The 24765-nt window shown below is 35.9% G+C and overlaps 3 protein-coding genes across 3 annotated transcripts; 2 read left to right on the forward strand and 1 right to left on the reverse strand.

Moving 5' to 3' along the window:
* The first annotated feature begins 6838 nt into the window (after positions 1-6838).
* LOC142617960 (G-type lectin S-receptor-like serine/threonine-protein kinase SD2-2) lies at positions 6839-9768 on the forward strand. The gene has a single exon (XM_075790935.1). It carries the CDS (start codon positions 7049-7051, stop codon positions 9569-9571), a length of 2523 nt encoding a protein of 840 aa, XP_075647050.1. The 5' UTR covers positions 6839-7048; the 3' UTR covers positions 9572-9768.
* A 4590-nt stretch (positions 9769-14358) lies between these two features.
* On the forward strand, positions 14359-18470 carry LOC142615090 (protein DETOXIFICATION 34). The gene is made up of 7 exons (XM_075787781.1): positions 14359-14756; positions 15386-16011; positions 16639-16695; positions 16778-17016; positions 17094-17212; positions 17789-17875; positions 18056-18470. The coding sequence occupies exons 1-7, from the start codon at positions 14475-14477 to the stop codon at positions 18119-18121; spliced, it is 1476 nt and encodes a 491-aa protein (XP_075643896.1). The 5' UTR covers positions 14359-14474; the 3' UTR covers positions 18122-18470.
* Positions 18471-18567: 97 nt separating this feature from the next.
* LOC142615092 (SKP1-like protein 1A) lies at positions 18568-20543 on the reverse strand. The gene is made up of 2 exons (XM_075787784.1): positions 20058-20543; positions 18568-18988 (listed from the first exon to the last, which is right to left on the reverse strand). Exons 1-2 carry the CDS (start codon positions 20370-20372, stop codon positions 18713-18715), a joined length of 591 nt encoding a protein of 196 aa, XP_075643899.1. The 5' UTR covers positions 20373-20543; the 3' UTR covers positions 18568-18712.
* Positions 20544-24765: the final 4222 nt, after the last annotated feature.

The raw sequence follows: 24765 nt of genomic DNA on the forward strand, positions 1-24765 counted from the left end.
CCGTCGAGTCCACTAACCGGTCAATGCGCGGCAATGGGTAGCTATCCTTGGGGCATGCCTTGTTTAGATCGCTGAAATCCATGCACATCCGCCACTTCCCATTGGCTTTCTCGACCATGACTACGTTCGCCAACCCTACCGGGTAATGAACTTCTCGGATAAACTTCGCAAGCCGACCAACTTCCGAACCTCTTCCTTAATGGCGTTGTCTCGCTCGGGAGCAAAAACTCTTCTCTTCTCGACGCACCGGTTTCGAATAGGACACACGTTCGTGCTATGGGTAATGACGCTCGGATCGATGCCGTGCATGTCCTCATGACTCCATGCAAAGATATCGAGGTTTTTCTTCGTAAACCAAATCAAAGCGTGCTTTGCCCCCGTTTCCATGCTCGCCCCCACTCGGTAGACTTCTCGGGCTGGTTATCGTCCAAAGGGACGTCCTCTAATGCTTCAAAGGTGGGCTCACGACAACCCTCCTTCCGTCTATACTCATAGCCTCGCATATGCTCGTCCATGGCCGCATAGCTAAGTAGCATTCTCTGGCAGCCACCGGGTCTCCTTGCATTCGGCCTACTCCGTGCTCGTCGGGAATTTGATGGACAGTGTGGTAGGTGAGGTCACCGCTTTGCCTACCGTTCAATGTTGGCCTTCCAATAATCGCATTGTATGACGATGCACAATCAACAACAAGGAAATTCACCTCCTTGGTTATCTCGCCGCGGATATGTTCCGACGACCACCGCGCCGTGATGGTGCCGACAAAGTTGCACCTTCATTCCCCCGAATCCTACCAACGGCGAGTTCACCGGTCGAAGCCGATCTCGTCCTAGTCTCATTTGTTGGAATGCGGGGTAGTAGAGAACACCGCGGAGCCGCCATTGTCTATCGCACCCTCCCCGGTCGTGTAATCAGAGATGAGTAGGGTGATGACTATCGCGTCATCGTGGGGGTGGTGAACTCGTCCCCGCCTCCTCGTCCGTGAAAGTAAATGTACCGTTGGTCTACCTCCCTCGTCCTGAGAGGTCGTCCAGACTGTTGGATGTTCTGCACCACCTTTAGGTATGTCTTCCTTGACTTGGACGACTGCGCCGTCGAGCTTCCTCCTATAATTACCCTTATTTCTCCTAGTGGGGGGCGTGATGATTCTTCCACCTTGGCCTTCATTTTCTCATCTCTCTGGTCTCGTCCAAGGAAGTTCCTCAATTTTCCCTGTCTAATGAGATTTTCTATCTGTTGCTTCAAGTCAAAGCACTCGTCCGTATCATGTCCATGGTCCCTGTGAAAACGGAAGTACTTGCTCCTATTACGCTTGTTGGGGTCCCCCTTCAATTTGTCCGGCCATTTCAAGGACGGATCATCCTTGATCTGCATAAGAACCTGCTCTAACGGCATAGTCAAGGGCGTGTATTGCTGATTCCTCGCGGAGGAACTGGCCTTCTTACCATCCTTATCTTTTCTCTCGTCTACTCGAACTTTATTTGGACGAGGTCCCTGGTCCGGATAGCGATGGTGGCCCATTTCCGAGCGTTCTGCCCTTTTTCTTTTCTTGGCTATGATAGCTTCTTCAGCATTCATAAAATTCTGGGCTGAATGGACAAGCTCAGCCATAGTCTGTGGTTCCTGCTCGTAGAGCTTATGAATGAACAAGTCAGAATTAACCCCATTGTGGAAAGCGGCCAGCAATAACTTGTCATCCATCTCGTCCACCGTTAAGGCTTCTCTGTTAAACCGGGTGATAAAAGACCGCAAACTCTCATTGTCCCCTTGCTCTATGGTCAGAAGGCTAGATGAGGAACGCTGTGACGCTCGTCCTCCAATGAAGTTATTGACAAACAGCTTTACTTAGTTCTTCAAATGAACCCACCGAGTTTCGGGGAAACTTACCGAAACACACTCGCGCCGGTCCCGAGCGTGGTGGGAAAAGCTCGCACATGATCTCGTCTCGGGACCCCCGTAGGTGCATGGTCGTCTTGAAAGTTGCAATATGATCGCAAGGGTCGCAATTTCCATCGTACGAGTCTAGAGAAGGCATTTTGAACTTTGGGGTAGATGGTGACCGTTGATGGAAGCCGTGAAAGGGGAGTCCGTTCGGTGGACCATATCATCTACCGGGTTTGCTCGCCTCATATTTTCCCTCATTTCCTCCATGGCTTTTCTCATCTCGGTCCATTTCTTTTTCCAAGTGCGGCACCCTTCTTGAAGCGGTACCCCCCTTGCTCGATCTTCTCGACTCTACATTTTCCCCTCCTCCTTCCCCGACTCGGGGCCCTTCCCTCCGTATGTCCTCGACGTCGCCTCCCGAGGTTGATCTCCTTATTCAACTCCCCGATTCCGACGCGTTAGTTCGCCATAGCGGCAGCCCATGGATTGTATGTGCCGAATAGAAGGCGGTTACATTATGTGCGCCGATCTCGCGATCGCGAAGGGGATTGCCGGAGGCATCCCTACTCTCCCCGGTGGTTCGGGCCGGTAGCCCTCGATCTTGTTCGAACCATTCGGCCTTTGTCCGGGATAGAATAACAAGTTGTTCCCACAGACGGCGCCAACCGATGATGCGAAGAAAATCGCAAGAGGCCGGATGCTTCTGACCGGAAAGGACTACCGGTTCTTTCTACGGCCTCGAAAAAGAAAGAAAAGCGTATCAAAGGCGACCGGGCCGCCGGCCAAAGATTCTCCGATGGCAAAGTTAGTTTTTTCCTCTAAGTTATTCGAGTTCCAACTTTTTTGGAGTAAAAACTCGAACATACCTTGGGTTTGTCTCGAAATGCCTTTATATAGTGTTATCATAGGCGGTTACCAAAATTGGAACTTCTCCTGACTTCAAGGAGAGATAGAAATCAAACGTAACTTGCATAACCGTTTGGAAGTTATGCTCTTGTTTCACAACGGATACCTGGCGGTTATGCGTGGGATAAGGGATTATCATATCTCATTTGGAGATTTTCCTAAGTGTGACACCCTCGTCCTTGAGTTCCTCAGTTGGGCGTGCTTTGTTTCACACGCGGGGGCTGTTTCGCCTAACGGGTGAATTTGCTCAAGACGAGGATGTCGACACTCTGGACGAGTGCATCACTCTGACGGTGCGTACCTCGTCTTGAGTTCTTCTTCCCTGGACGAGGCACTTGTAGGTAAGTTTCTGAGGGCGTTTACGGTAGTAGGTGGGCTATGGACGACCTGTATGGACGACTTGGAGATGGGCTAAATCATTCTCCTATCAGTTATTATAAGAATAACTTACCACATGTGCTTAAACTATCTTGTTGTTGTTGTTGTTTTTTTTTTTTTTTTTTTTTTTTTTCACCTAAGCCCACTATTGACACCATTTTTTTATATATTACAAATAATTTGCTTCAATAGCAGGTGTCAAATTTGTTGTCAAATTTTTTTCTCTGTAAACATTCTCTAAATGAAGTAGCTCATGCATTAGCAAAATTTGGGAAAACAATGGTCCAAGATTGGTAGGAAGAGATACCATGAGTGGTTGTAAATTTAATTTGAAACATAATTTCAAACTAATAGATATATTAAGTACATTGGTTTAGAAAATATTAAAAAAAAAAAATTGATTAGAGAGAAAAATAAGTAACCTATAGTTTTTTACAGTTTTTTCTCGTATTTCCAAAAAAATTATAGTATCAAAATTTTTTATTAATAAATATTTTAAGAGAACAATAAAACACAAAGCTGATCTGTTTCTGAAAAAATAAAAAATAAAAAATAAAAATAGTAAGAACATTTTAAACTGAAACAAATCAGTCTGAGACACGACATCCCTACTTTTGTGGCCTTTCTGTGCCTTTATCTATTCTCTGGTCCAAAACTCGCCGTGCGCGTGCTTTTAGAACCCTCTTATTATTTTTGAATATATTTAATTTATATATATATACATATATTAGTAATTAGTATTTCTTTTCATAAAAAAAAAAAGCATTTTTCAAATTATTATTCAATTCCTCTGTTGAAACTTGAAAAGAGATGACCTCGTGAGAGGTTTTGACAACATTTGTCTGCTCCGTATCACTTTTTGTGACTTGTTCTTCTTTTACCAAAATAACCTCAACTCTAAACTTATCCCTCTCTCCCATCCTTTATTATTGACTATATTATTGTCTTCTCTTTTTTTGGATGAACATTGAGTATTGTCTACTGTCTTATCATCTATGAAAACAAAAATTAAAGTGCATAACTTTAAGATTTAACTTTTTAAGTATAAAGTATTTAATCCTAAAAATTTGAGATTATTTTTATTTTGGTCATTTATATTTTAAAATTAATGTTTAATATTTGATTATGTTTTCATATTAATTTTTACATTTTAAATTTTTTATTTTGTCTTTTTATATTTGAGTTAGTTTTTATTTTAACCCTTTATGAAAATGAAAAAAATTTAAACATGAAGAGTCAAATAAGCAAATAGTAAACTAAGCCAAACATTAAGGGTATGTTTGGATACAAATGAAAAATTAAAATTATTTTACTATTCAGCTTATTTTTGTTACTATTCATGAGTCTCACTGTATTTTTTGGTGCTATTCATGGGTTCCACTGTAATATTTCAACTAACTTTTACCTTCATCTATAGTACTTTTAGCAATAAGTTTTCAGTTTCAGCAAAATAAACAATATCCAAACACACCCTTATAGTCAATATAAAAATAATCTAAGCTTTAAAGTCTAAATGTACACTTTAGTCCAACAAAAATTATACTAGAAGTTGTAATAATTTTAATAATTTCTAAAAGTATATCGTATTTACAAAATGCTTTGTTTGTTTCAGTAATGATATTTTTTAGAAAATGAGTAATTTTCTAATAAGCATTTCTTATAAAACTATCTTATTTTCTAATATTTGGTAATAACTTTAAATGAGTTGAAAAATAACTTCCTAATTTCTCTTAATGGAAAATAATCTCTAAAAATAAGTCATACTTTTTTATGTTGACCAAAGATAATTTTCTTTTGACTTATATTTTTTTATGCTACCAAACACTAGAAAATACGGGAAACTATCTTTACACAATGTTTTTCATCGAAACAAGCCAAAGATAATATTCATGCTCATTCACAATATGTTCTATAAATCCTAAAATTTAATCATGAATCACACCTAATTTGGTAAAAATGGTTGATCAAAATTGATTAGTTTGCCTAAATGTGCTATTCCCTCATTGAATCACAAATTCATTTTGAGTTATATGTGTTTTTAGATTATATTGAAGTAGTATTCCTTCATCTTGTATCAATTATGAATTCTACCATAAATTAAATTAATATAATTCACTATTATGTTAAAAGAAAGAATACAAATGTACAATGTTATCGTACTCCTGAAATATTGAAGTTGTAAGTGCACAATTGCACCTTCACCCAAGACAATCACGGGCTCAGGCCCAATGAACCTTAAACAATGAAATTTGTAGAGTGTGAGCTTGAAATCTAGATTAGAAGTACTGAGAACTTAATAACAGGCTAAAAGACACAAACACTTGTAAATAATAAATGATAATTGCAAATAGACCTCCTCGGACATGAGCCGAGGACTACTTCTGTATTATTTCTCTTTCTTTCTTTAAGGTTACAATTCTTAATTTCTTTCTTAGTTACAGTTCCCCCTTTTTCTTGGGCGTTCATACCCCTTAAATACTTCTTTTCCTCATGCTTTATCCACGTGTTGCTCCAACCTACTCCCTCCTAAATATTTCATTTCTTAGTGCCTTTGAATAGTGACCAGAAGTTTCAGTTCTACTGTTCAGGGGTCACTTTCCCATTAATGCGGCCAGAGAGGTAGGTGCAGAGTCTTTAATGTGGAGGTGTCAGCCTTTGCTTTTGGTATCTTTCTAACAGCGGTGTACCTCGAAGGTTCAGGGTTTCCCCCCTTTAACCAACAGTCTTTCCGGAATATTGCCTTGACCTTCATGGTGAAGTTTCGAGTTCTTCTGGGTCTATCCGAGGAGAAACTTACCCTCGGATGTGTCCTCGAACCCTCGGCGTATGGACCGATTTGCAGTACTAACAGATTCTTAGCTTAAGAGCAGGTCGGCCCTCCTTGCTACAGCCCAAAGGCCCATATGCCCACTTGGGTCTTTTTACTTCCCACAGAAGTAGTATTCCTTCATCTTGTATCAATTATGAATTCTACCATAAATTAAATTAATATAATTCACTATTATGTTAAAAGAAAGAATACACATGTACAATGTTGTCGTACTCCTAAAATATTGAAAAATTACCCATTTTATATTACTCAGACTTTACTTTTTATTTGGCTTATTTTTAAAAAGATAAGCTCATATGATACAACATGTTTTAAATTTTAATAAGGTCTCTTTAAATATGTTGTATCTATTTTTAAAAAAATAAAAAAATTATATTTTCTTAAAGCAATTAAAAAAATTATATTAATAAATCATCGAATCAAATTGTGTTTTCATAAAAGAAAAAACTATACAATATATTTATCTATAAATAGATTGAAAATTGATCACAAATTCACAAAAATCTTCTACAAAATCCCAAAAAATTGGTTAAAAATAAACATGAATTAGGTAAAGACACGCACACAGACTTCAACAAAATAGATGCACTCCTTAAAGGAATCTAATTTTGGGGAGTATATTCAATTCAATTATTCAGACAATTAGTCGGTGGGCCTTAAATTATTACAATTATGAATTATCCTTTCCATATACTATATAATATAGTACTAATATACATGTAAAAGTTTTCTTTGAACCAAAGAAGTCAAAAATGTAAGTTTACACGTGAGGCTATTTTCGTAACTCAAAAAAAAAAAAAAACGAACTCTCTTCTGAGAGATCTTTGAACTTTGAAGCTTTTTCGTCGTGTGTGTAAAAATTGTCAGCTTTCTCTCATATCCATGTATGGTATACTACACACAAAAATAAAAATCCACTGATTCTCTCTCTCTCACTCTCACTCTTAACACTCTCTCATCTTCTCAGATTTCACGTCCTTTTCCCGGGGAAAAAAAAAATGCTCTCTTTTTTCTCGCATACCAAACAATGAAGAAAAACCCCCCACTGAAAATATGACACACCCACCGCCACTTTCTGTGACTCTCATTGCTCTGCTAATTCTCATCTCCATAACCGCCACGTCAGCATCAAACGGCACGGTTCTGATAGTACGAGGAAACGCCACTATTACAAGCGTTAACAAAACATTCGAGCTTGGGTTTTTCAGCACAAACACAAATGGCGACAGCAGCAGCAGCTACTACTACCTAGGAATCTGGTACACCTCGGTCACGCCAAAAACCTACGTCTGGGTCGCTAACCGCAACACCCCAACTAGAAACCTCGACACGTCGTCGTTCGAGCTCAACCGGCTGGGCCGGTTGGCGGTAAAAGCCTCGGAGAATGTCACGGTCTGGCAAAGCTCAAACCCCGAAGCGCCGTCGTTTTTCCAGTTTCGCGACGACGGGAACTTGGTTTTGCTCTCACCGGACCGCACGGTTGCCTGGCAAAGCTTCGACCACCCGACTGACACGTGGCTTCCGGGTATGAATCTGACCCGAGACAAGGTCTTAACTTGTTGGAGAACCGTGTCGGACCCTTCGCCGGGTTTTTATTCTCTGCGGTTGAACTCACACGACTTCGGTGAGTTCGGGCTTGTTTATAATTCTACCGAGGAGTACTGGACCACCGGGAACTGGACTGGCCAGTCGTTTAGCAATGTCCCGGAGATGAATGCGCCGTACATTTACCGGTTTAACTTCGTCGACCCGTTTAGCCCAACGGCGTCGTTTGGGTTCAAGGTGAAGCCTTTGGATCCTACTGGCTCCGTGCCGTTGACTATGTTCAGGGTTGAGTACAACGGTCGTTTCCGTCAGTACACGTGGTGGAATCCGATCGAGAATTGGAACCAGTTTTGGGTTCGGCCGAGTGATGTGTGCCACGTGTACGGTCTCTGTGGGAGTTTCGGGTTGTGTGTTGGTGGTGATGGGTCGAGAACTTGTGAGTGTGTTGGTGGGTTCAAGCCTCGAAACGACGCCGCATGGGAGTCCGAGGACTATACCGGTGGGTGTGTCCGCGAGAACTTGTCGTGTGGTGGAAACGACGAGTCGTTTCAGGGTATTGGTGCTGTGAGTTTTGATGGGGCGGTGGAGAAGTCGTTTTGGTGGGACAAGGGGAGATGCAAGAGGGAGTGTTTGAAGAATTGTGAGTGTTTTGGGTTGTACTACAATGAGAGGAGTCGTTCGTGTACGAATCTATATGGGTCGCTTTTGAATTTGCAGAAATTGAATTATAGTGAAGGTGGAGAAAATATTTTGTATTTGAGGGTAAATGGAGTGATGAAGGTGAGGAAAAGTTTGAATCTTGTGGTTTTGATTGGTAGCATTGTTGGGTCGGTTTTATTTTTGGGGTTTATGGGAGTAATGGGGTTTGTTTTGGTTAAGAGGAAATGGAATGGGGTAATTGAGGAAGATAGGGAATTTGGGGTTCTGAATATAAGGGTGTTTTCGTACAAAGAGCTTCATATAGCGACACGGGGTTTCTCGGAGAAACTTGGGCATGGTGGGTTTGGGACGGTGTTTCAAGGCGCGTTAAAGGATTCTAGTCTTGTCGCAGTGAAACGGCTGGATAGGCCAGGGGGTGCTGAGAGAGAGTTCCGGGCGGAGGTGTGCACAATTGGGAACATTCAGCATGTTAATCTTGTGAGACTTAGAGGCTTCTGCTCTGAAAAATCGCATAGGCTCTTAGTTTATGATTACATGCCTAATGGTTGTTTGAGCGTGTATTTGCGCCAAGAGGGGCCTCATAATTTGAGCTGGGATGTTAGATTTCAAGTGGCTGTTGGTACAGCGAAAGGTCTTGCGTATTTACATGAGGAATGTAGGGATTGTATCATACATTGTGATATTAAGCCTGAAAACATTTTGCTTGATAATGAGTTCAATGCTAAGGTGTCAGATTTTGGGTTGGCTAAGTTAATTGGTAGAGATTTTAGCAGGGTATTAGCAACAATGAGGGGTACGTGGGGCTATGTTGCACCAGAGTGGATTTCCGGGGTGGAAATTACCACCAAGGCTGATGTTTATAGCTATGGAATGACATTGCTGGAACTGGTTGGGGGGCGTAGGAACGTGCAGCCATCCTCAACAGGCAAAGAGGGCGGAGGTGGTGATGGTGGTGGAGCAGGGGATAAATGGTTTTTTCCTCCATGGGCAGCACAGCAGATAATTGAAGGCAATATAGGGGCAGTAGTTGATAGCAGGCTTGGTGGTGCATACGTCGTTGAGGAGGTCAAGCGTGTTGCGTTGGTGGCAGTGTGGTGCATACAGGACAATGAGGTAATGAGGCCTACAATGGGGATGGTGGTTAAAATGTTGGAAGGATTGGTGGAAGTGACCGTTCCCCCAGCACCAAAATTGTTACAAGCACTGGTTTCTGGGGAGTCTTTTTGTGGTGTTAGGGCTGAATCTGGCAATGGGGTATCCTCGGGTAGCGGTTTTTATGGTGTTGATGGTATGGCAGTTATGTCCAGTGGTGGCTCAGAATCATCTGTTGGTAATGTCTCTTCCCCTGTGAATAAGAATGTGAATGCTTAATAATTTTGGTTGAGGTGGAGTAATCAAGGCTAATTGCATTGTATGCCATTAATGCTTGTTGCCCCCATCTTCTCAAAGAGCTTCATTTTCATGTACAATTAGACTGCACAAGTAAACCTTTTGTACACTGGAGCATGTTTGTAGATTTTTATCCTTTTCAAATGATATACTTATCATCACATTTTCTTTTTCCAAAATTTATGATCTCTCTAACCGAAATTGGGTGTAATATTTGAAACGCAACCATTAATTAATGGAAATGTATCTTTCTAAAATGCTCTTTGCTTTATATTAAGGGGTGGCAGAATCTTAATAAGAGGCTTCTTTGTTTGTTTTAATAAGATTCATTATAAAATATAGGAAATTGCTCTACTTTTGGAAATTTTTATTTATTTTGTGACAATCCAAAAAGGAAACCATGCCACTTATTATAGGACCGAGGGAGGATTTTTATTTAGTAAGAGAAACACTTGGTTTTGTCAGGATCTGAGTTTCACACAAAAGTAAAAAAGGATCTGAGTTTCACTATATTGAATAGCAACTATAAGACAGCAAACAATGCTGGACTTTGATGGTCTTATAAATAATTGTCCTATTCAGTAACCACTCCCCAGGGCCTACGGTTACTGGGTTGTGATTTGCATTAAACTTTGGTCTATTTTTGTGTCCATAAGCATTGTATTTCTTTTATTTAATGATAAGGTTAGGACTTGGACATAGACCTATTACGCAAATCATGACCACAACTTTGACACTTGATTATCAAAGAAACAAAGAAAAACTTTCACATTTGATCTAGGAAGTAGACGCAGAGGGATATGCTGTATTATTTCACCAATAAGTATAGTTTGCATCTAGCTTTTGCCTTTTGCTTTTCAATCATATGATATAATGACCTGTCCCACTTTAGCCCATTGTGGTGTGCTGTGAATATGTCTTTTGTCAAAGGTTCATGGGTACTTTTTTTCATTACTTCCTAGTGCCAAAAAGAAAAGGGTCATTATTCTCTTCATCACTAACTTAGTGTTCTCGTAGTAGTTGGATTACAGAGACGTATCAAAACGTGCATTTTGAGATAGGACTGTTCCTGTGTCTTTTTGGTCTAGCATGCGCTATGATTTAGTGGGATCAGACATCCCGCCGACCTTTAAGATCTAGGCTCGATGGGGTTGGGCCGACTTTAATATTTACATGCTGGTTTTAAAATTTGAGCAAAAATACCATTTTGGCCTCTATATTTTATGTTTTCTGTCAATTTAGTCCATACATTTGGGCGCCAGTTAACTTGGTCCAAGTTATTTTCATTTGAAGTAAGGTGAGTTGACGATAGGGATGAAATTGACTGCAAATTGAAAATAATAGGGAAATTGAGTGATCCCAAAAATTTAGGGATTAAAATAGTTTTTTTTTTCCTAAAATTTTTCTTTCAAGTTCCAATTGTTACTCTTCTCATTCAAAAGTCTTTTCTTCTTTTATCCTCCTCTTTTCATTGGATTGGCTCTAGCCTTTCTCTTTTAATTGATAATTTAATAGTTACAATGGGAGGGAGATTTATGGTCTGTTTGGATAGAACTTATTGCTGAAAACTGAAAACACTGTACCAAAATAATTTTTTAATATGCCAAAAAGTACTGTTCATGCCAAAAAGTACTGTTCATTGGCCTAAAATCACTGTTCATGGCCAATGAACAGTGACAGATGCGCTTGGGAAAAAAAAAAAAAAAACTGGACTCAAACGTGGATGTGGACGCCAATCCAAACGCCCTCTTAATAATATTAGGATGTACTATTTAAGCTGGAAGGTTCTTAGCAGCAAGACGTGGCAAACTAGTTAGGTCAAAAACAGTTTAGAAACGCGTCTAGCCAATTGAGTTGTGAGTCAGGTTTGGGTTGACCAGTATTTTTTCACATTAAAAAAAAATTGAAAACGTTTTTTTGCTACTTGGTAAATCATGTAACAAATTATTTCACATTACAATTTAATTGACAGTGATTCATGAATATCCCTTATTTGGATGAGCATGATCCCTAATGAAATATTAGTTTTAAAAGCATTTCATCATCATATCAATAGACATAAGCCTGGAAAAGCTATTGAATTTCGAGAGATTAAATTAAATCATTTAGCTAAAGAAATGGCAATTCTAAGCCAAATTTTTATAGTTTACATCTCATAATACATTAACACCAACTCGGAAGGAAAGTAACAACAATGATAATAGGCATCTTTGTTTTTATGCCCCATTTATATAAAAAAATGTTCACTTTTTCTTCGCGAACAAGGTAAATGGCATATATATATATATATAAACAGTTTAAAAAATGGGTCAAGTCATAAGTTAATTAAATAGGTTGGGTTAAATTGTAAAAAAGGGATTGGGTCATAGGTCAAACTTGTTTTTACTCCAAATCAAATTTTGCCAAAGTCCTTTGGCAACAAGTGGAGCAGGTTAAATTCGAAGTTTTGGGTACAATAATTCAGCCCCCTGGAGACTTCACAAGAAAACTTACTTCAAGAGGGCCATGCCTTATAATCTCCTTTTATCACAGAAGCTTTGCTCTCTCTCTCTCTCTCTCTCTCTCTCTCTCTCTCTATGCTTATTTGCCAATTGTGGGCTAAATGCTTTGTAGTTCAGGAAGGGGAACAAAAAATTTGCATCAGTCAAAAAGGCAACTGCTTTCCTTTTTGAGTCTAAAAAAAATTTCATATAATAATGATATCTCTAGAACATTTGTGAATTAGCATTACACAAATTTTGTATCTGACCCACTACTATTAAGAATAGCCATGACTGTCTTTACCATTGCTTTTTCTAGTTTCTATCATAGGATCTGATTTTGCTTTGTACAGTTTTTAATTTTTCATAATGTCCATATGAATGAATCCTGTCCTCTTTCATTTTTCTCTTGGTCCATCACAACAACTCTGTCCTCGATTAGCTCACTTGTTGACACTAACAGTAAGAAAAATCCAAGTTTTTCCTCCATAACTTGGGTCCATAGCTTAGCAATAATATATATATATATATAAAATTTCTTTGACCATTTGTAAGTTTCACCGCGTGTGGAACACATATATTATTATTATTATTATTATTATCGGAAAGATTATGTATATATTCGATTCTAATTTAGGCTGAAGAACGGGCATGATATAAAAGGAGTATTGGTGACAAATTGATAGAAGTCCGTATGATTTTCACCAAAAAAAGAAGAAGATAGAAGTCCGTATGAAAGCCGACAGTAGAAAAGTAGTGGTGGTTGTGAGTTGGTAAAATCTGGTATACAATTTTGCTTATATAAAGAGGACCACCTCTTGACTCTTGTTCTGTGGTTTATATTATTTGATAAGAACAAGGGACCGTGGACAAAGGAATTTTTTGGGTTGAAAATTGATACGCAAAAAAAAAAAAAAAAAAAAAAACCAATTTTGGCCATATATTTGAAACTAATTGTTCGAGGTGCCTTAATTTCTAATGAGTAATTATGCAACGTATGGGTTACCAATTAACCTAATGTCAATTGTTTAAAACTATATGCTTACCCAACTAAACCAAAAAAAAATTATGAGAGAGAGTGAGAGTAATTACACAACATATGGGTTACCAATTAACCTAATGTCAATTGTTTAACTATATGCTTACCCAATAAAAAAAAATTATGAGAGAGAGAGAGAGAGAGTTTCATGACAAAGTAAAGGAAAATTGTCAATACTTGAGACAACTTTGAGTTCCCAACCAAAAAAAAGAAAAGAAAAGAAATCATATTAGTGCAGAACGAAACCACATATATATTCCCATTAAAAAGTTTTAAATTAAATTCTTTTTTTCAAATATTAGAATCCCCCACAAATCATAATTAAGTTTTTAAATTTGTGGCGTTTTCAAAAAGAAAAAGAAAAAGATTGCACCCAAAAGCTAATTATAACGTTAAAAACATGTTCACATACACAATCTACCATATTTTTTTCTTTTTTTTTCGAAACAATTCCATATTAAATATTTTTGTACTTTCATCTTTGTCAACTCATGTAATTTTTGTTGTCTTTAATCTTTCTTTTGGAATAAAAGAAATATAAAGGAGAAAAAAAAGACAAGATAAAGAAATATGAAAATGATATTGTATTATATCTTTTTAGCAGTTATCCATCACAATATACATTATACGGATACCAAATATACAAATTATAGTTAATAATGCATCCTTTTAGTTTGTCATTTGTAACAAAACATTAAATAATAAATAGAAGGAAGGGAGAGACAAAACGCTTACAACTTGTGGTACAAAATCTCTTATTAGATTGCCTTCCCCTAATATAGTAGCATGGGTGGCTAACGAGCCGTCCACGTGAAAATGAATAGGAACGTCTTCAAATTAATTTTTTTTGTGCGAATACCTTTCTAAATAATTTTGATTCTATGAGTTCTATCTTTCAAGTTTTTTATTTAAAATAAAATAATTAAAAAAAAAAAACCTCACACACAATTTTGATGGTTTGCTATCAATAATAATAAGAAAAATAAACTAAAATAAAACCTTCTTTCCGTAACATAAGAACCAGTCAACTCTCTCTCTCTCTCTTGCACACATATGCTTGACTTTCTTTGGCCCTCCAAAATTATAGCTTATAACACATATTGAAACACACCAACTTCAACAATTTTAATCAGGCAAGAATACAGAAAAAATATTAAAATTCCTCATATTCATCCAATCCAACATTTGAAAAGAAAGAAAATAAAAACAAGGACAAGGGGTTCATTAAAAATCTGCAAAAATAGGGGGAAAACAAGAAAATGAGGCACTCAAGGCAGAGGAAAGGACTAGCTCTAGTCCTTCCTCTGCAGGTTCATCACCTAGAAAACCATTGAAGTCTCAAAATCCATCACATTTGATAGATGCCATGTACTTGGAAACTGCGGAGCTCCACCCTGCACCTACAACATTAATTGAGACCAATGCTGGAGATTATCCTCCTTCCAACAATCTTTATGACATAAAATGTATATGCTATGCAGAGACCAAAAAGCTATGGTTAATTGCAGCCCCTATAGCATTCAACATTTTGTGCAATTATGCTGTCAATTCGTTTACCAATATTTTTGTTGGACACATTGGAAATATGGAGCTTTCTGCAGTTGCAATAAGTTTGTCTGTCATTTCAAACTTCTCTTTTGGCTTCTTGGTTAGCTTCTTTCAACATCTCTACAAATTTTCTCATTCCTAGTCATACTTACATTTACGCCTTCTATTTTTTTCTTTATGGTTTGTAGTAAAATTTTATTAATGTTCAAATACCATAGGTTCTTACAATTGTTAGCTCAGGTTTTACAATGTTTGAAGTAATTCAATATATTTATGGCCAAGGTTATCCAGTTTTGTTCGTATAATTTTACATGTTAAACCACCTGCAATTTTTTATTCTATGAAACCATTTTATAGTATCAATAGGGATTTATTTGGTGGTTCATTTGTTGCTAGGCAAGCGTAGGAAAGCAAATAAGTTCTTAGAAGCCAAGAACAGATCAAAATCATGTGGATGTTATAAAATTTCTAGCTTTCTTCATTATTTTGAGGTCTTCTCAGTGTCAATTGAATCATGACCTACTTTTTCCTGGATTTACTCAATGTTATTAGTATCATTACCTTTTTGTTTGAACATTCTATTTAGTTGCATGCTTGCATTGCATGCAATGATGCAAAACATGTTCATCTCTGTTATTACATCATCAAACCATTTATTTCACTCATGATATGCTATTATAATAGCTAAAACTATCTGACAAATCCTAATTTTATAATACAAAATCGCAGTTTGGTATGGGAAGTGCACTGGAGACATTATGTGGTCAGGCATTTGGTGCCGGGCAAGTGGAAATGCTGGGGGTATATTTGCAACGTTCATGGATTATTCTATTTGTGACTTGTTTCTGCCTATTGCCTCTTTACATATTCGCAACACCAATCCTAAAACTCCTTGGACAAGAAGATGACATCGCTGAACTTGCTGGAAAGTTTTCGATACAGATCATCCCTCAAATGTTTTCGCTTGCTTTCAACTTTCCAACCCAAAAGTTCTTGCAAGCACAGAGCAAGGTTGGATTTCTGGCGTGGCTTGGTTTTGTGGCTTTAATTCTACACATTGTAATCCTCTTTATCTTCATGAAAGTGTTTGGCTGGGGTATTAGCGGTGCTGCTGCCGCGTTTGACATCTCGGCATGGATCATCTCCTTGGGTCAGTCAGTTTATGTTGTTGGTTGGTGCAAGGATGGGTGGAAAGGATTGTCATGGTTAGCCTTGAAGGACATTTGGCCCTTTGTGAGGCTCTCCATTGCTTCAGCTATAATGATTTGCCTAGAGATTTGGTATATGATGACCATAATTGTTCTCACTGGACACCTGGAGAATCCTATCATTGCTGTTGGTTCCCTTTCAATCTGGTGAGATAACAGTTAATTGAAAGAACATTAGGAGAGTGTCCTGAGAATGTTCATTTTTGTTTTTCTATATAGAAAAAAAAAAGAACATTCTCATGACACTCATGATCATGTCAACATTTTTTTTAATAATGTTTAAGTGATTAATTCACAATTCTCTATCAACTTAAGTTTTTAGGACGAGGTAATTTATCATGCTATTAGAGCAAGGGGCTCAAAGTTTGACCCTGTCTCAACTATGCCTCCCATTTAAAAGTTAAAAATTCCATGTCCCCATTTAAGGATAGCCAGTAGTGGAAAGGAAATGTGCTTGCAAAATTATGGGAAATATGATACTATGGAACAGTTTGATGGATGCTAACTCAGAATCCTTGGATAGTAGGAGCAAGAAACTGGAAGTGAAGCTATTTGAGTGTCATGAGATTAAGAAATTTGTTTTTCCAAAGTTACAAAACATCTTTTACAAGAAAATATTATGTAACATGTTTGAAAAATACGCCAATCACTCTTAATAAAACCAGATGTAAGATTTATGTCAGTTTCACTTCAACTTCCATATGAACAGTACTGATTTTCTGAATATAAGCATAATCTCAAATTTTAATTTGTGTTTTATTTTTCTTGTTTCAGCATGAACTTAAATGGGTGGGAAGGCATGTTGTTCATTGGCATCAATGCAGCAATAAGGTTATAATAATAATAAAAAATTCTTTGACATCATATGTTATTCTTCTTAGCTCACAAATTATATATTTTGATTTGTTTCCAGTGTTCGAGTTTCCAATGAGCTAGGATCTGGACACCCTAGAGCAGCCAAATACTCAGTCATTGTCACAGTCATTGAATCTCTTTTCATTGGGATTTTGTGTGGAACCATTATCTTGGTTGCAAAAGACCATTTTGCTATCATCTTTACTGGAGATAAAGAGATGCAACGGGCTGTTTCTCGTTTAGCTTTCCTTCTTTCTATAACCATGATACTTAATAGTGTTCAGCCAGTTATATCAGGTGAAGGAAATAGTTATAGTATAATATGTGTACCCAAATGTTGTCAAAAACATGTAATGAAAATGCTATTTTTGCAGGTGTTGCTGTTGGAGGAGGTTGGCAAGCGTTAGTGGCTTATATAAACTTGTTTTGTTATTACGTTATAGGACTCCCTCTTGGCTTTCTTCTCGGCTACAAAACTAAACTAGGAGTGGAGGTAAAGTATTACTTTTGTTGTTTTTAATCCGTGACTTACCCCAAGTCACGGGATTTGAAATTATTCATATTGATAAGAAATCCAAATTCATACATGTATGTATTGATTGAGTACAACAACAAAGTCTTAGTCCCAAAATTTTGAGATCTGCTATGGATTCTCAACAAATTAGTTAAGGTCGGTCACATGTTTATGTATTGAATTAGTAGTTGGCCTATTTTAAAATTTTGTAAAACTTGTTATAAATATGTGTTTTATTTTGATGTGTTGGTATTTATCAAAGTGAATGAGAAAGATGTAACATTAATTTTGAGTTTTGAATTGTAGATAGAGGTCATTAGAGTTGAACCATGCTGTTAAACTCTTCCACTCTTTCTCTCTTATCTCCTCTTTATTTTTCATAATATTTCAAAATTTGACATCCATGCTATATCATGTTAACTGTTAAGAAACAGTCTGATATTGTGCTCTAATACCATATGCTTCTATTGTTTTATCTATTCTTTTATGGCTACCGATATTTCATATGGTTCTCTCCATCTCTGAAAGTTTTGCAATTGGTCATTGTTGCTGTAGGGAATCTGGATTGGCATGATTTTGGGGACAGTTTTGCAGACGCTGATCCTCTTGCAAATCATATATAAAACCAACTGGAACAAGGAGGTGAGAAATGATATTGTTTCACTTGCTGTAAGATTGTTAGGTAATAACTGGACATATAATACATGGCATGGACTAGAAAAGTTACCTGTGGAATTTAGAATGCTTAAAATAGATGATAACTAAATCTTACTATGAGGATCAAGAATTGACTGTCTTTAATCATTTTGATTGGAATTACAGGTAGAGATAGCATTAGAACGAATGCAGAAGTGGACTGGACAAGATGAAACATTTGATAAAATATAAACCTCTTGGTTTCTCCTCTTCTTGTACACTAAAAATTTCCATGATGTCGTACCTATGAGTATTTATAGGTCAAATTTTCATTTTGAACCTGTAGCAAAGTACAATCTAATCACAGGTAAAATTTTACTAGCCCTGCCTCAAATGTATAGCATGGTCAACATTCAAAATTGGAAGTGAAAGAGCTTCTTCTTTTTTTTTTTGGATAGAATATGTGATGTGAAAGAGTTTTGTTTAGTTTTTTTTGTTCTTTGGATGAAAATATTGATGGTCAAACCTGGATATATCTCCACCATAAGGGGAGAGTTGCCATTTGGCTAAAGTGCCATTGGCCATGGGTGAGAGCAATGGTGAAGCTGCACTGGGGCAAGGGGAGCTAAACCACCCTCCCTCCAAAAAAAAAAAAAAAATTTTATGTATGCTTATAAATATGAACGGGCAAATAAGTAATCAGAATTATCAAAATTATCACTCTAAATCTTAATTAAAATAGTACTTGAGACAAAACAAAATTTTACGCTCGCATTGCATCAGTATTCATGTAATTTTTATCCAAATGCAAAGTGTAAGTCTTAGTCTCTACTCAATTGCTCACTAGTTTTCTTTCCAAACCTGCTCTTCCTCCTCCTCCTCTTCTTCTTCTTCTTCTTCTTCTTCATCTTCTTCTTCCTCATCTTCTTCTTCATCAAAATATTGAATGTCTTGAGAATACTCCTTCATTGCCCTCATTAGGTCCGCAGTATTCTTCAACTGTAAATCCAACAACACCTTGATGTTGAATGTATTGCGAATCTGTTCTGGAGTCTTTCCCCTCATCATGGTCTTTGAGGTTAAATCAACCAAACCATTAATGTTCAGATAGGTGGCTGCCTGAAAATAACAACAATAAGAACACCCATATGAGAGAAGATAATGATAAAGTCTGATAAAAGAGTGAAAGTAAATGATCGAAACTAGTCAGATACGACATCCCACAATTAATTGACAGTAGGACCGACCAAAACCATAGTTACATGACAAATTAATAGCACTGATGAATTCAATTGGCAGAGGCATAGCTCAAGATAATCAACATATCAACAAACAAAAGGTTCACCTTTTTGACTTTTTAAAAACAATAAAACAAAACTCCATCTTTTTCCTTCTCGCTTCTTATTTTCTCTGCCTTAAAACAGAAACTCAAGGAATTCTAAAAAAAGGAATTTGCTTGCTTAAAATTCTCACCTTTTATGTATCTACAAACCCCGCAAAGAGAAAAGAAAAGACACATACTAGTCAAAGAAAATAGTAAACTAAAATAAAGGAATAGATACAGAATGAATGAACTATGCAGGGCAAAATAAACATTCAGCCCATTAAATATCTCCCCCCCCCCCCCCCTCAAAAAAAATCCCTTCTCATTAGAAAAATTAGAACATAACAGGACTCGAATTTCCCATATATTTTTCCCTTTGACTCTCTTATTTTCTCAGCATCCAAACAAAAACCTGAAAAAAGAAATCTTTTTAAAAATTTTTTTTTAATAAAAAGGAAAAACAAGAAGAACAAAAATTGCATAAAAACACAACACAATCAATAAATAGTAAAACAAAAGGCCAAATCAGAATGGAATGGCAAAAGGTTTGTTTGTTTGTTTGTTTTTTTTAAGAAAGAAAAGTGAACCATTACAGGACTCAATTTCCCCATGTTTTTTCATTGTCAAGTTGTCACCCTCTTGTTTTCCCAGCATCCAAACAAAAACCCAAAAAATAATTTATGTTTATTTTCATAAAAAAGAACATCATCAAGAAGGAAAAAACTTGCATAACAACCCAAAAAACACAACACAATCAATGAAAATAGTAAAACAAAAGGCAAAACCAGAATGGAATGCTAAAAGGGTACTCTTTTTTTTTTTTTAATTATGCAAGAAAGAAAGAGAAGGGTATGGAGTGCGAACCACACAGAGATCGTAGAGCGTGTTGTTGTCGAGGTTGACGAACTCGGCGTCCCAGGCTGTGAGTGACTCACCATGGGACTCGGAGACATGTTTCTTGCAGTACTCGATGACTCGTGCGAGAATGTTGCTTGGTATGATCGGCAGTGGGATTACAGTCTCGCCGGCGCAGTTGTGTTCTTGGATCATCTTGTTGTTCTTTATTTTCCAAGACTCCATGGCCACGTTCTCTTCCACCTCGAACGTGTCGCCGTCTGAGCTCCTCAGCTTTATCATCTTCTTCACCTTGTTCTCAACTTCCATGCTTGTCGAAGCCATTGTGGTTTTGAAACAAAAACACAAACAGACACAAAGAAAACAGAAATAGAAACAGAGGGTGAGAGAGTTGCAAGTTGAGAGAGTGTGACTGTGTGTGGAAGTGGTCAGGTATTTATTTATAAGGGTAGGGTAAGGGACTAAAGGCGGTGTTGATGCAAAAAACTGAATTCCAAGACTGACTCGGAAACCTTTCCAAACCGAGTAATATATAAAGAGGCTAATACATTTTTTTTTTTTTTTAAATATTAATTGAGGTCCATCACAAATTATCTAGATAATTTCCTTCTCAAACAAAAAAAAAAAATCTAGATAATTATGCTTACAAGTTGATGCGTCATCAATTACCAAAATAAATAATTCTTTCTAAAAAAAATTACAAAAAAGTAATTCATTTGGCACTTTCCATACAGAAATTTGTATAGAATATTGTTTATTATTAAACTGCTAAATTACAAACTACACCCTTAAAATTTGTGGATATTTAGATTTTACACCCTAAAGTTATATTTTATTTGTATAAGTAGCCCCTTAGCCTGTATTTTCCATCAAGTATCATGTAAACTTGCCATTTGTGTTTAGTTCATCTAATAAAGTGATGTCACATTATTTTTATTATACTATACCATGTCATTTTTATTTTTAATTTTTAGGCTACATAAATAATGTGATATTATTTTATTGGACAAACTAGACACAACAAGTTTTTGTGTCATACACTTAACGGAATATATGGGCAGAGGGGCTACGAATGCAAATAGAATAAAACTCTAGGGTTAAAATTTAAATTCTAAAACTTTAAAGTGTAAAATCTAAATACCCAAAAACTTTATGGGTGTAGTTTGCAATTTAGCTTTATTATTATCACCTGAAAGCCCTAAATATCTATGATTAAAGGATAAAGTGTCTATATATATATATATATATTAACTTATTAATTTATTTGATAATTTTTATATTTCTTACAAAAGTATTATCAAAATTTTCTTTGAATGATTTGTTAACAAATGCAAGCCCAAGATCGCAATATGCAATCTCTATGATGCATACGCACCCTAACACAAAAACCTAAATTCTACATTTTTTTTATAGAAAAATATGAAGAAAATACTGAAAGCTCATTTGAATAGATTACGTTTTAGCCTTTAGTGTAGATTTTAAGTCCTTCAAAATAAGAGCAATAAAAAGTAACCCCGGCCATCAAGGGTGTTGCCTGTTGGCCTTTGGTTTCCAATAAATGACAATGATGCGGTGTATATATATACATATATAACCGAAACCTCTTAATCTTTCATAATTTTCTACGTTAGCACAATATTTAAATAAAATTATTTTTATTTAATTCAAACTTAACAAGAAGTGAAATTCTATCTCTTTAACAAGTTCAACTTAAACTTAAACTAAAACTCATCATTATCATTATCATTAGGACTCTCTCTTATACAAGTAATGCGGCTTTGCTTTAGATGAGAGATCTCTTGGTAGTCCGAGTCCCACTCTCTCACCCTCTCCATTGTTTCCACGCGGAAAACATGAGGAAAAAACAAATTATATATATATATATAATAATGATTTGTCTACCTATGACGGTCATAAGGATTGTGCGAAAAAAAAAAAAAAAAAAGCTCAGGAAACAAGATAAGAAGAAGTTTCTTCACACTTCACTTGGTCTTTAAGTCAAATTTGTTTTTGTTAAGTGGCATCAACTACAATGACAGCGACAACGAAAAACTGGACTTGGAACTCACTGATTGGTGCACATCGTGTTGTCTTCACCAATTGTAATGGGTTTCTCACTTTCTCTTCCTCTTATGGTTTTTCTATGTACAAAGAGGTTTCTCACTTTCTCTTTCTCTGATGAGTGGTAAAAATATTATAAAATAACAAATTTTTACCACAGGTACATTGTTTGCCACACTTTGGTTTTGGTGTTTTTCTTTTTATCTTTTCCTCTCTCTCATATTATGTTTGTAAAACTTTGTGATTTGTATGATGTTAGTATAAAAAATCAATTATATTAAATATATATACATATATTTACTCTAAAGATAGAACAATTTGTATCTAAACATTAAAATAGCTTGAATTTCTTATAAAAAAAAAAAAAGCTTCAATTCAATCTTGGAGTCCAATTAATTCCTTTTGATTATGTTGTAAAACATATAAAGACAAAAGTTGTCATAAAAAATAATTTTTTTTGTAATGTTAATATGATTATTTATAATCTTTTTAGTATTATGAGGTTTGAATACTCTTTTAAACTTATTTATGTGCCTTGGATAAATTTTTAATAAATATTATGAGTTATTTTATTTTTGTTTTATTTTTTCAATTATTTAATTATTAATTAAATTATTTATAATATCACTGGTCGGACCATTGGTTTGACCCCGGTGGCACCACACGAAAACCCTCTATGCTCTTTCTTTTGTTTCTACAAACTCTTTGTCTTCTAGGTTTGTAAATTTCTCTTCGTAGCTTTTCTTTCTTTTGTCTTTTATATTCTTACTTTTATAGCCCGGGTGTTTGTTTGTGTTCTTTCTTTAATAGTTTGTATTTGTGTATGTTTCTTAGTATTGAACTGATGCAAAATTTGTAAAAATGCCTCCATTTGATGAAGGATTCTTTGTTTTCCGTGACTTTAGTGCGTCATATTGTTAAATGATCATGGTTGTGAGTTTTGTTCATATTAATTTAAGAGATTATTTCATTTGCTATTTCTTGGCTTATATATATATATATATATATTATAACTTTGTAATATATAATTATATTAAATTTTTTGTATTTATATATTTCTCTCTAATTCACTTTAAAAAAAAAAAAAATCTTTTTGGTGATTGATTTTTTTTTTTATCATTATTGAAGGCAAGTAATCAAAAATAAAAACATAAACTTCTTCTAAAGAGACTTTCTAATAAATCTTTATATCTCTATAGCTTGCATGCTACATATCTTCCATCATTAATGCCTTATGTTTAGGTATGTCATGCAACAAAATCACAATAATTGTTGAAAAAACAAATATTTATTTTAACAATGCAACATCTATTGGATATTTGAGGATACTAAGGACTAGAATCATAATTTTTATTAATTGATATTTTTTATTTAGCAATTGAATTTTTTTATTGAGGTTAGGAATTTCTGAGATTGAAATCCTAATTTGCTTTCAAAAAAGAAGAAGCAATTAATTGTTTAAATATTCTTACAAAAATCAACGAAAGTTACGTTTGCAAAACATTCATTTACATCTTAGAAAAATAAATTTACTAAAAATTGTGCTCACTTAATGTTCATTCCCAAAAAAGTTACAATATTTGCCAGATAGTACTTAAAGAGTTAAAATATTTGCTAGATAGAACTTAATTTATTATATAGGTTTAATTGCTACAATTTGTATATTATTAATGTTACCTCATGTTTCTATGTATACTATGCATTTATGATATGATGATTGTTGTAAATAAACCGAAATTAAATAATATTTCATATACCTAATAGTTTTCCCGTGCATCGCACGGGTCAGCGACTAGTTATATATAACCAAAAGAAAGTGTTCATTTGTCCAGAGATCTTGATTTAGCAAACTTATGAATTCTTTTTTGAGGATAAATGGTAGAATTTTATTCAAAGAAAGAGATAAGTCTATACAAAAGCAAAGCAGCATCATAAATCAACCATGCTAAGACTGTACCAGCTACAGAGCTTCCTCTTCACCTAACAAATAATGCAGTGACTATATACAAATTACATCAATGAATGCCAAATAAATAACAAGACAACCTTACAAATACTCAAGGAAAGCTTCCGTAATTAGCATTCTAAATATTCTATAGCATGGGCTGCAGCAAACTTGGCTAGAGAGGGGGATCAGGACGTGGAGTAAAGTAGCAAGCCTCATTCCGCTTACTTCAAATCATCCAACTGGTTGTAAAAAATATTGCAGTCTCTAGGTCATTTTTTCTTTGCATTATTTGATCAACCACCTCCACAAATGAAAGATTTGTGCAATGAATCATGATCTCTCTCAAGCTTGTGAACTTCCAAACCTCATCTGAATATGGATAGCTTAGCAGGATATGGTCTGTTGTCTCCACCCCATCCTCACAACATTCACACCCAGCATCAAACAAAATTTTTCTTCTAGTTTGATTAGCTTCTATGAGTGATTAGATGATTGGCCATGAGAACAACTCAATTGTTGAGTTTGGATCCTCTTAATTATATGCATTTTTTGCCGAACATTTGCCCATGTTTGTGTATGCCCGAATTTGGATGTCTTGTGCCGCTCTATTGCTCAATGTGATGGATTTAATAACCTTAGCTTCATGTGGGAGGAATATGTGATCAATCATGGATACTCGCCATGATCTTGTAGTTGGATCAAAGAGGT

This window comes from Castanea sativa, chromosome 11 (assembly GCF_040712315.1).
Source record: "Castanea sativa cultivar Marrone di Chiusa Pesio chromosome 11, ASM4071231v1".
NCBI lineage: Eukaryota > Viridiplantae > Streptophyta > Magnoliopsida > Fagales > Fagaceae > Castanea > Castanea sativa.

Excerpts from the sequence above, each read along its gene's own strand:
- LOC142615092 (XM_075787784.1), bottom strand. The coding sequence starts at position 20,372 with ATGGCTTCGACAAGCATGGAAGTTGAGAACAAGGTGAAGAAGATGATA. Across the intron at positions 18,989-20,057 it reads CGCTCTACGATCTCTGTGTG|GCAGCCACCTATCTGAACAT; the intron begins GTTCGCACTCCA and ends TGTTATTTTCAG.
- LOC142617960 (XM_075790935.1), top strand. The coding sequence starts at position 7,049 with ATGACACACCCACCGCCACTTTCTGTGACTCTCATTGCTCTGCTAATT.
- LOC142615090 (XM_075787781.1), top strand. The coding sequence starts at position 14,475 with ATGTACTTGGAAACTGCGGAGCTCCACCCTGCACCTACAACATTAATT. Across the intron at positions 16,012-16,638 it reads GTTGGTTCCCTTTCAATCTG|CATGAACTTAAATGGGTGGG; the intron begins GTGAGATAACAG and ends TTCTTGTTTCAG. Across the intron at positions 17,213-17,788 it reads AAACTAAACTAGGAGTGGAG|GGAATCTGGATTGGCATGAT; the intron begins GTAAAGTATTAC and ends TTGTTGCTGTAG.